This window comes from Orcinus orca, chromosome 10 (genome assembly GCF_937001465.1).
Source record: "Orcinus orca chromosome 10, mOrcOrc1.1, whole genome shotgun sequence".
NCBI classification, from domain to species: Eukaryota; Metazoa; Chordata; class Mammalia; order Artiodactyla; family Delphinidae; genus Orcinus; species Orcinus orca.
The window spans coordinates 31,319,781-31,335,603 of NC_064568.1; the positions used below are offsets into that span (position 1 = coordinate 31,319,781).

The 15,823-nt window shown below is 37.5% G+C and overlaps 1 protein-coding gene across 45 annotated transcripts in view; it reads right to left on the reverse strand.

Annotated features, from left to right (window-relative positions):
- Positions 1-3,941: 3,941 nt before the first annotated feature.
- The window catches only part of SLMAP (sarcolemma associated protein), a 149,302-nt gene continuing 137,420 nt past the window's right edge, over positions 3,942-15,823 (reverse strand). For 28 of the 45 annotated variants that reach the window (XM_049715343.1, XM_049715336.1, XM_049715341.1 and 25 more), the window contains 4 exons: positions 13,348-13,519; positions 9,380-9,514; positions 7,210-7,299; positions 3,942-5,833 (listed from right to left, as the gene is read on the reverse strand). In XM_049715343.1, the coding sequence (XP_049571300.1) occupies positions 7,216-7,299; positions 9,380-9,514; positions 13,348-13,519 (391 nt within the window). In that variant the 3' untranslated portion in view covers positions 3,942-5,833; positions 7,210-7,215. Of the gene's footprint in view, positions 5,834-7,209; positions 7,300-9,379; positions 9,515-11,527; positions 11,764-13,347; positions 13,520-15,823 lie in introns of those variants that run through there. The other 17 variants (XM_049715335.1, XM_049715330.1, XM_049715332.1 and 14 more) reach the window with 2 other exon arrangements.

A 15,823-nucleotide genomic window follows, 5' to 3' on the forward strand; every position in this document is an offset into this window, starting at 1 on the left:
AAGATATGGTGAACACTTGCCTTCATGTGCCAGGAGTTATTGGCTCCATCCAATCCACGCCCTGGTCTAAGACACTTTCCCCTGTGTAAGAAAAGAAATCCTCCACAAAAACAACAAAAAACCCCCCATATAACCCGATTAAAAAATGGGCAGAGAATCTGAACAGAAATTTTTCCAAAGAAGATACACAGATGATCAACAGGAACATGAAAAGATGTTCAACATTACTAATTAGGGAAATCCAAATCAAAACCACGAGATACTTCACACCTGTTAGAATGGCTATTATTGAAAAGAAGGAATAACAAATGCTGGAGAGGATGCGGGTAAAAGGGACCCCTTGTACACTGTTGGTAGAACTGTAAATTGGTACAGCCACTATGAAAACCGTAATGGAGTGTCTTCAAAAAATTAAGACTAGGGCTTCCCTGGTGGCACAGTGGTTGAGAGTCCGCCTGCCGATGCAGGGGACACGGGTTCGTGCCCCAGTCCGGGAAGATCCCACATGCCGCGGAGCGGCTGGGCCCGTGAGCCATGGCCGCTGAGCCTGCGCGTCCGGAGCCTGTGCTCCGCAACGGGAGAGGCCACAACAGTGAGAGGCCCGCGAACCGCAAAAAAAAAAAAAAAAAACAAACACTAATTCAAAAAGACATATGCACCCTTATGTTCACTGCAACACTGTTTACAACAGCCAAGATCTGAAAACAACCTAAGCGTCCACTGATGGATGAATGGACAAAGAAGATATTGTGTATATACGCAATGGAATAATACTCAGCCGTAACAAAAAATGCTACAATGTGGAGCAGCACTTACAACAACATGGATGGACCTTTAAGGTATTATGCTAAAGTGAAATAAGTCAGACAAAGTATGATATCACTCATATGTGGAATCTAAAAGAATAAAACAAATGAACAAACAAAATAAAACAAAAACAAACTTATAGATACAGAGAATAGATCAGTTGTTACCAGAGGGTAAGGCTGTTGGTGGATGGGCAAAATGGGTGAAGGGGGTTAAATGTATGGTGATGGATGGTAACTAGACTTGTGGTGGCGATCACTTTGTAGTGTATATAGATGTTGAATTATAATGCTGTACACCTGAAAATTATATCTCTATATAAATCCTTCACTAGTTGCAAGGTGCAGTTCAAACCATTTTACAGGGCAAAACTCCAGGACAGTACATAAAACTTTAAAAATGTTTTCCAATTCTAGGAAAATCAATCTCAGATGTTAGTGGTTTGTAAATTCAGGTACTTCTAGAGAAACCAGTCCTGTTCCCCAGACTACTTAGAAGGAAAACTCACCTTTGGCTCTGCAGCCAGATGTCTCTGGGTTGGATGGTTGAAGGTGAGAGGAAATGCACTCCTTTTCTATGGTTCCACAGGTTGCTATGTCTTCCTCCAGTATCCTGTACTGTGACTGGCCCGCTTCCTTGCCTGTATTTCTCCTCTACACCAAAAGCTCTATGACAGCAGGAACTGAATATTGCCAGAACCTGGCACAATGTCTCACATCAGACACTCAAAAAGTATCTGTTAAATGAATGGATGTAAAGCCATCAAAGCCTGGAGACACAACATGGAGTAGCAAAAAAATAATCATCCTCATCCTCAACTTTATAACTTACTGTAATTCTGACCATGAGTCAAAAATTCTCTGGGTTTTCTCCCTGATAGGCAAATCGGTGAGAACGAATTGCTAAGACCTCTTCCAGTATTCTGATTCTACATATGTATGTACAAAGCATGTTTAAAATTGTAAGACTGATGTTTAAATGAACACACCAGAATTCATAAGTGCAAATGAACATTAACTCCTTTAAACGTAGGTACTTCGACAAGGTACTCATTCAATTACGAAAAGCAACTTAGAATTCTGCTTGTTTCTAATTTAAAGCAAAACCAAATAGCTTTTTAATTTACAAAAGCAACATATATTTACCACTAAAAATAAATCAGAAATCATAAAAAGGGAACAGAATTGACCCTCAATCATACAGATAGAAGCACTAGTGTAGCCTGGATAAAAAATCGTTCTGAGTCCTCCTGCTATAAACATATCCTGTATGTCTACATTTTTTTCTTTATAAAACCAAGGTTATTCTACACTGGTAACCTCTTTCTTAATATAGTATGAATATATCCCCACATACTCTGCAAGCACAGCAATCTGTAGCGTGGCAATATTAATTTATTTAACCGATGACCCACTGCTGGATAGTTAGGTTGTTTACCCATCACTATTACAGAAAAATGCTACACTAAATGTCCTGGTAATTAAAATTTTGAACACACAATTATGCCCTCAGAATAAACTTTCAGACGTGAATTTTTTGGGAGGAAGGCTGTACAGTTTTAACACAGTTGACTTGTATGCAGTTTTTTCCTCTTTGGTAACAGATTTCCATCCTTTTGATAGTAGATGTAATCACTGGAAGCAGCCAAAAGTCACTGGGGGTCAAGTCTGGTGATTGAAGTGAGATCAAGCTAGGCAATACTATTTTTAGTTGAAAGCCTCTGATTATGCAGCAGTGTGACTGGTTTTCATATGTGACTCGGAATTGCTCTTGAAGGCAGTCACAACAGGAATTCCAAACTGTTGTAAGCAATTGGCTCATTTTCAAACTAAGCATATTACTTCCTAAAGACACAACTATAAAAGGGATAAACAGAGCTGGATGCTTTCTTAGGAGTCATTCCCACTGCAGTTCTATCTCATTCACACAGAAAGTCTCAACAGTTGAGTCAATCAATTCACTTTAAATAGCTGTACTTGTTCACCTAAAACTTAAATATTTGCAGTATTTATTGATCACTTGACACTTCACATACATTATTTTTAAAATTTTCATACTACCACTAAAAATAGAGATATTATTCTCTCCATTTTATAAATGAGGAAGTAGAGACTCAGAGAAGACAAATGATTTGCCTAAGGCAGAGCCAGTATGCCAATACGGATGTTTTAGCTTTAAACACCACGTTCTTTTCATTTTCTGACCCAGCCACGTAACACCTTAATATAATTTTTAAATGTGTTATAGGGTTGTTCAATTCTTTTTTTTTTTTGCGGTACGCGGGCCTCTCACTGTTGTGGCCTCTCCCATTGCGGAGCATAGGCTCCGGACGCGCAGGCTCAGCGGCCATGGCTCACGGGGCCAGCCGCTCCGCGGCATGTGCGATCTTCCCAGATCGGGGCACAAACCCGTGTCCCCTGCATTGGCAGGCGGACCCTCAACCACTGCGCCACCAGGGAAGCCCGGGTTGTTCAATTCTTAACTGCTAGGATTAAAACTTCTTAATGACTATCACTACAAGTGAATAATCCTATTCTTTTTTTTTTTTTTTTTTTGCGGTACGCGGGCCTTTCACTGCTGTGGCCTCTCCCGTTGCGGAGCACGGGCTCTGGACGCGCAGGCTCAGTGGCCATGGCTCACCGGCATGTGGGATCTTCCCGGACCGGGGCACAAACCCATGTCCCCTGCATTGGCAGGCGGACTCTCAACCACTGCGCCACCAGGGAAGCCCCCTACTCTTTATTTAACCTGAAAGTAAACTGAACAAAACTGGGGGTACTGCTTATGAATAGGCTCGTTTATATTCTTAAGAAAAACTGGCAGTTCACTACAAAAACCCATTTATTCAATTTGAATAAAGTAAATATTGATGCTAGACTTTACATTTAAAGAGACTTGTCTGGCAAGTGAGTCACGTTTTAACAATAACCATAGTGAAAGGGAAAAAAATTAGAGCAGTAAGTTAAATAAAAGGCTAATAAAACCTGGAGGAAACAGCTCAGTGTTTTCTTTTAAACCCTGAAGAACACCCAACGTACATTATGTTGCATAAAGAGTCATTTCATGAAAAGACTATTAACAATACAATAGTAGAGTCAGTACGAAGAATTTCAATGATATCCAACTCAAAAATGCATAGGGAGAGTAAAGTTATTTTATTAAATCATGCACATCACGTGTGTTAGTGCAAATAGTTTAATCTGTACTCCAGAAATTCTATTGTACTTTATATCTTTACAAAATAGATTTAAAACAATTATTTACTTTAAAAAATGTAATTCTGAAGTTAAGCATTTCAGAACAATATTTGCAATAACCTATATACAGGAGGTACTGGGTACCACTGGCATATTAGCATTCTGTGGTGGAGTGGCTTCCTGCAACAGAAAGTGATGAAATGAACTATATGACAGTATTTTCTACAAGTCATTTGTGACTAATTCCTCCATAAATCTAGTGATCCTCCCAACAGCAAACCCCAAATGGCTTAAAATATAACCTTTAAAGTATAAACAATGACTGCCAAACATTACAAGGCAAATTATATCCTAAACTTCTATTTCAATATTCGGCTAGGCCTGTGGATTGCCACAGAACATTCAAGCCAATTCACTGACATTCCCTCTCAGTTTTCACTGACTGAAAAATTTAACTATGTGATACTTCAGGATATTCTATGACCTATATAAACTTCATTGACATAACTGTGGTGCCGCACAAAAACCATAGCTAAACCTTCACTTCCGTGTTTTAAATTTGTAACATCAAGCAGTGTTTAGGTGCTTTACTGTGCATGGAACACTATTAATCTTGGGAATAGTGCTTCTCATTAACAGAACGTCCCAATTAACAACAATAAAAAGAAAATAACCATTTGCCTCCCCAACCAGGAAATCTGTTGGTAGGTAACAACAGCTCACCTCGAACATGAATTAGCTTTGAAATATCATTAACCAAATTAAGTCAGTAAAAGCTTATCTAAAGAGATATTAATTCTTTCTTCAATTAAACATGCTTGGAGGAAGAGATGATAGGAAAAAAAAAGTCATGCTTCCTAAAATGCTGTATATGAGAAAGTAACTTGGCTTTTAAAGAAAATATCTCTTTAAATACATGAGGTTTAATAAATTACATTCCAATTGACTCAACAGTTTGGTTTACTGCACTGAAACTGTATAATTACTATGTTTTTGCTCCCAGAAATACTTCAGTTTGCTCAAGAAAATACACACTCTCATGGAAAGTTTTTCAAAGTTGATGTCCTCCACATCATCAAGTCACATTAAGGCTGAACAAACGTGCATATATTCCCCAAATTATCACTAGAACAGAGTATTTTCCAAGTGTATTTCTCCTTAAAAAAAAAAAAAAAAATCCACGCAAATAGTTGTCTCTAAGTCTTGTTCCCAATAGCTCAGTGGTTTTATAACAAGTAAAAATGGCGTAAATATGTAAAAAATATATATATATATGTGTATATATTCAAACTGATAGGCACTGAGCACACAGGGCCTCTCTTCCCATGTATGTATCAGTTGTTTGGTTTGGGTAGTTATCGAATCAAAAAAAATGAGTTATCTGGCCATTAGAATTCAGAGTAAAATACCCATAAATTTAATGTTATAAATAATTTGGTGTACCAAGAAGCCTACTTTAGGCCACCATAATATTCAGAATTTCAACATACTAATTTAAAAATTACATGAAAAATTGCAAGCAAATTATTGCTTACAGTAGAATAAAGTCACAATTTTATATCCTCTTTATAGACAGATACATTTTATATAATTTAAAGCAATGACCCTACAGCTGTATTCTTGCACTTCTGCTGTTTTAAGAGGTAAAAAGGAAGAAAATGGTTCTGGTTTGTCCCCAGCATGAGTGTGGTGCCAGCTTCTAGAGGGAGGACGGTGTACGGACTCAAGAAACGCTCTCATGGAGAAGCTCTGGCCAGACCTGGCACGTACAGCACGATGGCTGTCACCGCAACCAGGGCAGCCAACATGGGCATCCAGGGCCAGGGTTTCTGTGTGGAAAGAAACCAAGAGTCAAAATCACATTCTCCCTTCTTTTTTCATACCTATTAACCCCTTGGTTCCAGGGAGTCCTGAATACTTGACAGAATATTAGAAAAACCTTATCTTTGCATAAGAATACATTTTAAAAAAAGAAAAAAAGGTGAGGGAGTGCAGGTGTGAGGAGAGCCATAATAGCAGGAGCTGTTTTAGAGGACCATTGTGTGGAAGTCGAATACATTGCAGGAAACTCTTGGGCAGTTTTCAGTTTTCTTTGAAGCCTAATAGTGAGTACTCTAAGAAACTCTTTGAGCTCAGCCTGTTTTATTTACTCGGGTATCTACATATTACAGCTGACTGATGTCCATAAATGCCTGGAGTATGTTTCTGCCTAAAATGTTTATTTCTTGATAAAAACCAGACTCACATGTTGGCATAGTTTTATGTAAGGGGCTGGTGGGTAAGGTGATAGAAAGAAAATGGTCTAAGCTTTGATCCTCTAATCTTAAACCACAGAAGACAAAATCAGAAGGGGTTCAAGATGGCAAAGTGATGTTAGGGACCCTGCTTATCTGATGCTTTTGGTAAAGACCATGTCCAGGGTAATAATGCCACGTGATCATCTCATATGCTCTACTAACCAGTATGCTTGTTGGAGGTGAGCATGGATGGGCTGTTCTCTGTTAACTATCAGAGGGCTTTACAATATCAATTTGCTTTGTTTGAAAACTTTATTTTCACTAGTGTTCTGAGTTGTATTGAGAAAGCTAGCTTTTAAAGAAATATTGTGATGTTGTAGATCAGGGCTCAGAAAGACATGGGACAGGCTGATACTCTCACAAGTAAATGCATACTGAGGTTGAGATTGTGAGCCAATGGTCCATTATGCCACTCTCATCCTTTTTCATCTTCTTAGCCACAGTGTAATATAGGCAAAGGGTTGAAACAACGAAACTCTACACCATGGAAAAGAAGAGGGAAGGGAGGAGGGGGAAGAAAGCTTGCTGAAAACTTCAAAGAGGCAAACTCTTCATTTCTCATTCAGAGCTGATTAAACATAGAATTGGGAAGGGGGTACTAAGCTGCAGCAATTCACAGTTTACTCCGGTTTGCTAGAGACAAAGACTCAGTTAAAGGCAGCATATTAACATCTGGTTAGGTTGGAATTAATTCATAGTTAGCTTTACTACAAAAGAAACAAGACAATATGTTATATGATTAGTTGATCATTCAGTTCATTGGTATGACACAATACATAGCATACTAAATGAAGGGTTTGCTTCAGGTAACAAAATACCTGTGTGGTTTTGCCATGCACTATATTACAAATATGGCACAAACAGGTGACGGGAACAAACAGACAAGGACTCAACAGTAGTGCTTGTACCTTTCTCTACCACAATGGACCGAAACACCAAAACAGGAAAGCCAGGAATAGGCCGATGAATACGGCTGGGACGGGTTGTAATATGGAAGGCTAAAGAAGGGAAGGGATATTAAAATCATTTTATGCTATAAAAAAATCATATAAGATGATTTAGAACCCAGGGGGGTGGGAGGGAGGGTAGAAAGACATTTTAAAGACATCTAATACAATCCAGAATGATGGACTGTGGTATGTAAGTTGGCAAACTACCAGTTTAAAAGGAACAGCTGGAGGCGATGTGGGTGTCCCCAACTCCCTAATGAAATGTAGCGCGTTAAGACAGAGCAATGAAAATACCTCACCAGCTGATGCTCTGCTTGACAGTACATTGTTTTTGTTCCATACTCAGAAACCATTATTTGACAATGTACTCCTTTGGAAATGGCTAAGGTTTATTTTATCCCTCTATCAAAAACTTTTTTTTTTTTAAACCAAAACTCTTTTGCTTGAGATAGTATTGCTTTCAAGCTTAAAAATAAATGCCCTGTGATGCATGGCATTTATTTTTCTAAATCAAGCAAGAGATCTGACACAACATATGAGAAACATTTAGTATATAAAGACAGGCAGCTGAATCTCAGGGCTTTCAGTGATGTTACAAGAATACAAGTAATTTTTAATTTAATTTTATTATTATTATATTTTTGGCTGCACCACGTAGCATGTGGGATATTACTTCCCCAGCCAGGGATCGAACCTGTGCCCCCTGCAGTGGAAGTGTGGAATCCTAACCACTGGACTGTCAGGGAATTCCCAGTAATTTTTTTAAATTGGAAGGGAATTACTACAATGAGTGTTATTACAGAGTAATATGTCATTACCATAAGTCTAATGTCATAAAAATAGGAAATCTACCCTTAAAGTAAATTATTTGTATAACTATAAATAATAATAGCAACGTTACTTTCAAATAGGCTCTAAATCATATAGAGGGATCCATTCTGATTATCCTAGATGTCTTCATAGGTTAATTTAGTAGAAGGTAGACTGAAATTCCATCATCAGAGAGATATGAATTAACACAAAAGAGAGAAGTAACCAAACCATTATGATCTGATTTCAGAAGAGTTCTGTAATTGACATTTTTGAAATAAATGCAATCCATTTTTGCTTATCATAAAGCCTCCCTACCCAATTCATAAATTTCTGAAAGGCTTCTACCTAAGCAACAAGTCTTTATTAAAAAAAAACAAACAAACTAGGACTTTCTTTAGCAAAGAACAGTTGGACACAACTCATAAGCATTCTGAGTGTGACTGTGTAACTGGATGGCCATGCAACATTACTCTTTTGTACTTGTGCTGCAAGTTAAGCAGAGTGCCTTTCTCCATAGGAAGTATGCGGCTCATGCCCACTGCAGTGTCCAAGCCATGACAGGGGTTTGGAATAAGTCAGAGCACAATCAACCACACTGAACATCCATCAATTAGGGCCCACAAAGGCAATGATCATTAAAACGTATAACACAACATTTATTTAGTATAACATCTTTTAAAAGACCATCTGCCTCTCTAGCAAATAAAATACAAATTAATATTATTAAACTCAATTTATACCAAAATGTTCCAATTTCACACACACACACCCCTAGAGAAACTGATCAAATACTTCCTAATATTTATAGGAGGCCCAGAAGACACTAAGCTTTTTAGAAATGTGCCTTAGTGAGAACATTATTAGTACAAAATGAAAACCATCAAGTCTCCATTTTTTGATACAGCCAAATGCTAAGGAATCGTCACGTATCACTCTTTCTTCAGTGGGTCCCTGGTGGTATAGTGCTTTGTTTCCCAGAGGGGGAAAAACAAGAGCGAGATGAAGGCTTAGTCACAGAACTTCAGATTCATTTGGGAAAAGCTGACAGTTCTTAGGTAAATTATCTTTTTGCAGACAAGGCTCTTCCTCCAGGTAGTCCTTAGGCTCTTCTAGGTGTACAGGTTAAAGGGGCAAATTCTTACTCAAAAATCTGACAGCCCAATGATTCCATCATGGAATTTCATAATGAAAAGCTTAGTTCACGTGTACTACAGGTCTTAGTTTCTCAAATCAGTAATAAAGTCCTCTGAAGAATCAGTTTCAGGGCTCTCACCTGCCTCTCAATCAAAGCTAAGCCAAGTTTGCAAAGACTTACATTATTTCCTTTCTCTCGGAGCAGCTTCAGGTTGTCTTTACATTGTTTGAGCTCATCTGTGATTGATTGTTTTTCCTGCTCAGTCATTTCAAACTTCAACTTCAGTTCTGAGAGTACAGTCTGTGTCTTTTCATACTAAAGGCAAAGAAAAAAGAGTGTGCAGACTCAACTTAAAATGGGTATGAAGTTATGCGTCTAGTCAGGCTTATATACCAGACCCTGTTTAGTCACCTGCAACACCACAGTCAAGTCTTTTTGTTATAAGGAGAATAAGAATCACTTGCACTAATAATAAGAAGCCTTTAATGTTTACTTGATTCTATGTAAGAATTTTGTGGCCCTGGTGTTAAAAAAAATTGAGAAGTCACCACTGTGTCATCTGTTTCTAATATAAGGGGTCACTTTTTCCACTAAGAGAATTAGAGGAGAAAAGTAAAATTCCAAACTGAGCAAAAGAAAAGCACGTGAAGAAAAACTCCATAGCCTAATTAAATGACAAGGTTAGGAAGTCTGAGTTTATATCCTCGTAAGTAATGTCAGCCAAGCTATTTTAGTCTTGAAGTAAAAAGTATTAACTCTCATTAGGCCTCCCTTTACCCAGCGTCATTGGGTATTAAAGTGTTCTGGATAAGGAATTTCTAGGCAAATGAAGCAAAGAAATATATCTAAGGCACCAATCACTATGACTGGGACATTTCTATCTCTCTATTTAAGACTTATAAGCATCAATTACAAATAATTTTTAAAAATCTGTTTCTGATATTTTTCCATAGTGAAACATGCCACTTCCTGCTCTGGAAAACAGTTCACTATATATAATATGACTTTCAGACACACTACCTAGCCCTTGAACATAGGTCAGATTAATGCAAAACATGGTATGGTTTGCCCCTACTTTAAATGCCCCAGAAGGCAGGAATGCTAGACTGGTTTCACTTCTAGATATTGCATCTTACATGCAAGCTGGGCTCTCAGTCAAAGAGCAAAGACTGTTTTGCTGCTGGCTGTGCCTTTGTCTCGGCCTCCACTGCCCCACTTTGCCATTTCTGAAGGTTTTAGAAGGAAGAAAGACAGACAAGGGCTGATTATAAAATAAATATACCACAGGTCTGGCATACCAGAAAGATTCCTCCTCTTCCCTAAACACAGCCCACGAGGCTGGAAAGTCTATAGTTCCTTTCCGCCTGTATCCTAGAAATTTCTCAATAAAGGACACATTTATGTGGTGCTTCTGAATAATCCAAACACCTTGGAGTGATTAATCAGGAGCTCATCATTATGCACTCCAAAGATAAATATTACAGATGCAAATGTATAAAAACATTAATCAGAAGTGGTGGAGGCAGGGGGTTAGGGTCAGCAGCGAGTTCACCATAAAGTGGGAAGAAAGACACGGGTACAGAGAGGGAGGTAAAATATGAAAGGAACTCTCTGTTACCTAACAACGTTCCCAGAACAAGTCTGGGTAGTATGCCAGAGAAGGAACTAAGGAGTAAGATTCATGGACTTCATGACAGCTTTTTTTGTGGGGTCTGTGGACTTCCTTCCAGAGGCAAAAGGTTACTGGCAGGTTGCCAAAGCAAACTCAGTGTACCTAGACTAGTCTCTGCACTAAGTCTCTTAGAACACAATCAATTCTCAATGATATGATTCTTAACAGTAACTAATAAAGAATAAGTGAAATGTGATTTGCTGACCAAAATTTTCCCTTATTTTCCTTTTTCACCATTCTTACATCCAGCCTGCCCTTTATACCAAAGCACTTAATCGTTTCTCTGTTCCAGGAGTTGTGGAGAATGAACGGAAGGCAGCTTAGTCCTGAAGATCCTGCTGTTTACCTTCAGCTTGTGAGTGGGTGGGAAGGACTCTGGCCCCAGGGCAAGATGGTGAAGCCAAACAACTTTCCTGAGTCAGTCTTTGCAGGGTGGACTTGTGTGCTCAATGTTTTATGAATTCTTAAATTACAGATATTCCTACTAAATCAAAATATATAGATGCTTTCTTAAGTCAAATATAAAGATGGTATACCATTATTTTTCTCTTAACACTGAGGATTAAATTTTACTTTTCTCAGGTACTTTTTCTTTTTTAAATGTTCAAACAAAAGCTGCCACATATATAAAATCTAATTGTCAGAACAAAGGTCACCTTCTGTAGCCTTAGTGTCACACCTCCCTTGGATATCATTTTGCTCCATCTTGCTTTCTATCTCAGAGATGAGAAATGCACTCAGTTCTGATTAAGAGGGAAATACCACACAATATTACCAGCACCTTTGATTCTTCTTCACAAAAATAATCATATCTGGGCTTGCTTAGTTTGTAATATTTTAACCTGTGACAGTGCTGAAGATACATAATCATTATATTGTGCACATTATGATTCTATGAGAGAAAGGAGAAAAAGGGGAAATGTTGAAAGGGAATATATGTGCATTAATAAAAGGTAGTAATTCATTTGCAGTGGATTACACAGATATAAGAATCTCATTAAAGAAGGTTTTAGTTACAGACTAGTATCCAATAGTTGACATCAGGACAAACGGAAAGAAAAGCAATTTCACATCATAAAGGAGCATGGTATGGTGACTACACTTCATTTCACAATGAAAACATTGAACAAGAAAATAGAAAAGAAACATACTGACAAGATCAGACATATTTTTAAATGTGCTGCATTTAATGCAATCCAAAGGCTACCAACAATTTAGATGCTGTGACAACATGCCACTGCCATTTGTGGTAACAGTTAAAGCATTTCGCACTGATTGCTCAGTGACCAAAAACAGGCAAACAAATAATGCAACAAAATGGCTAACGCATTCAGAGTAACATACAACAGAATTATCTTCCAACCACAGCATTCTTCCCAGATTTTGAAAGAATTATGGCATGTGGACTGGAAGGACACAAAGTGCTTACAGTATTAAATACTAGTATATTTACTTTGGCACAAAATTTGTGTTCCAACCAAATAAAATGAGATTTCTCCCAAAATACATATCCTTAGCAAGAAGATAAAAAATGAACATATTACAAAATCAATATGGCCACATGTGAATAAAAACTGTTACAGTTTTTTTCTTTAGGAACAAACATGAAGACAGAAGAACAACAATCATTTCCAAGTTCAGGATACTACAGGGAAAGAAAAGTGCAAAGGAAAACTACATTGATTAAACAGATCTTCTAAAAACAACTTTGGGAAAATTTGTTATTTAAGACAAAGAGTTGTCTTCAACTTCCTTCTGTTTAAAACAAATCCTTCATTTAAGAGGGTCTACAACTGGGGTGAGCCCTGCCGGGTAGATGAAAATGCATCAGCCTTCTCCATCCCCTAAGCTGGCCAGAAGTCAATGCAGGGAATAGTATAAGGCCAGTAGGACTGATTGCAGCTCTTATTGCCCCACTCTCAACTTCAAGGCTCTCTCTGCTCAGGAAAAGCCTGGGTGGGGTCTCTGCTCCAACATCAACCCTCACCATTTTAAACATGGTTTTTTTTTAAAGCCGCCAAAAAAACGGTCACAGAACATGTTTGGCTGGCTGGGTATGAGCTGAGTTTTCTCATCAGCAACTTTTCAGGCCAGTGTCACCTGAGGGGTTTAGACAGCATTATGGTGTGGCCCCAGTTAGCTTTCCAAAAGTATTCTAAATTAAATATGATACTGTCTTTGAAAGATAAACAGTGAATTAAGTAATCTGGTACAAAGGACTTCTCATATAGATCAACTAACTGGTAGAGAAAAACTTTTAACGTAATTTTGTATATTTATATTTTTGAGACCAAACCTTACTGATGAATTCTCTACATATGGATCATGATACACAGCTAGAAATCACCAGAGATGCTCCCAGTATCAACTCTGTGACAGGTAATGCTTCCCTTTAGTTCTAACTAGCATGAATATCTGATTTGCTTTTGGCTTTAAGTCCAACCATAATTGGGCTCATAATGTCTTTTCGCTTTACCTCTTTCTGTACATCCTTTGCTTGGTTTTCAGCCTTACTGAGAAGAGTTTTTAAATCAGCTGAATCCCGAAGATGCTGTTCTTTCAAGGATCCCACTTGATTCTCAAGCTCTTTCCTAGTCATCTGCAGGATGCTGAGATCACTGGTAAGCTCTAAACTCTGCTTCTGAGAACTGCAACATAAATATTGACAGTTATTCATGTAGAAATCAGACACAGCAGGAAGTCCAATTTCTCATACATTTTACTAGGAGGGATGGAGTGGATTTCAGATGAGGAAAGAAAAGTGTAAAAAAGAATGATATTTTCAATAAGTAAAAGCATTAAAACACTAAAACAGTGAAAGTTTAAAGCTGTGTCCTATTTTCAGATAATCAAATACACACAAAGTTTGAAATTGTAAAAATAGAAGGTGACTAATTGTATATTTTGTCATATCACATTATATTAACTGTATCATAAAAAGATTCAGTGTAGGTCTTCTACAGGAAAAGAAAGCACATATTCCAACTATTTTCTTTAAGTACTTGACAAATAGGATGGCAGACAGAAACTTAAACCTTAGGAGCCACTTCCAACTTAAGTAAAGATAAACCTACTGAAATGAGAAAACACCAAACTGGGGAGGAGAGCACAAGACAAAGAACCAGGAGTCTGGCTTCTAGACCCCAGATCTGCCACTATTTAGTTGTGGGATGTTGAGCAAGTCACTTAACTGGTGCCATTTCATTCTCTGAGTAAAGCATTTCCTGAGCTCTGAGATCTGTGCCAGGCACCATTCGCACAGACACAAACAACACAAGGAGAGTCTCAGTGCCCTCCACTGTCAAACAAGAAGACAGAACTCAATAATTTCTGAGGCTGTTTTCCAGCTTAAATTCTATGATTGCTGTTACAACCTGATGTAAAAAAAAAAGTCCCATTTACACACTAGGAAAACACCTTGATAAGCAGGAATAGAAATTCTTTGTTCAATTCCTTCTACACCATGGACAACAAAGAACAAAAGACCTGTATATTGAAGCTGTGTTAAAGAATCTGGCTCCCATCTGCAACAGAAATAGCTAAAGGAGGATAAGGTTTTCGAGACATCCTCTCAGGATGGATCGTAAGACTCAGACTCAATATTGTAACTGAAGTACTATAGAGTATAAATCCCATGCTGATTAGATGCTAGGCAGATCGTAGGGTGTAAGTGTGATGTTGTCAGGGCAATATAGCTAGGAACTATATGGCATGTAAGACACTGTAAAGGGAGACTAGCTTCTAAATACTACTTACATGCTGGGGAGGCTTAACAAATTAACTTAGAGAACTATTAAATCAGAAAAGTTTAAAAAACAGAATTAATGTCTTAAATAGTTTTTGTGAGTTTAGACAGATAACTTGACCAATGATCGAATATATTCCACGCTTCTGGAGCCTAATATTACTAAACCATATGCTTCTAACTCATGAGGAGTTTGTAGGATTGCTTTTCAACATTTAAACAAAATTTGAAGTAATTAAAAAAAAAAACATTTAACAATCGGCCAGATTCCAATTAATCATATCTCAAAAATAAGGGATCAAGTCTGAATCTTTAAAGTATCAAAAATTCCAAAACAAGAATAATTTAAGATAATCAGTACTGGAAACCAAATATCAGTATTTCTTGCTTGAGAGAATACGAAACTAAATGGATTCACCAAGATCCAAATGTATTCCAAATATGAAGAACTTGAGTGTCGGTATCATCTTACACACACTTTATACCAAACAATTTGCCCACATGTTCTGTCACACAGATGAGCAGTTGGTACATACATATACACAAACGTATGCGTGTGTGTCTGCGTGACAGCACCCATTTATTTATTTGTTTGTTTGTGTTTTGGGCCTTTATTTTGTCCTTTTCATATTTTGAAATTGTTTTCACAAACTTTTACATAAAAAACAAACATTTGTTTTGTTCTTTATTATTAGTTATCTTTAAACATTCAGAAAGTAATACACATAGAAAAGACTATGGAAAGATATGACACTGGAAGAGAAAAAAATGCTTTAAAGATACTGATATTGACCATATGATGTTGTGAGGCGTTTTAGAGAATAAGTCAGCACATCTTGCTCCTTCAACTAGTTCTTGATTTTTAAAATGTAAAACCGATATTAAAGTTGCCTTTGTTTTTTTTTTTTAATTGAGGTCCTGTGAGGTTAAATAACATTTTTTTTTAAGATTTTTTTTTTTGATGTGGACCATTTTTTAAAGTCTTTATTGAATTTGTTACAATATTGCTTCTGTGTTATGTTTTGGTTTTCTGGCCGAGAAGCATGTGGGATCCCTGACCAGGGATCAAACTCGCACCCCCTGCATTGGAAGGTGAAGTCTTAACCACTGGACCACCAGGGAAGTCCTGCCTTTTTTAAATAAGAGATAACAAGGAATACTATTTTCTGATATATCCAGTCCTTTCGTTATCATTTTTCCCTAAAGC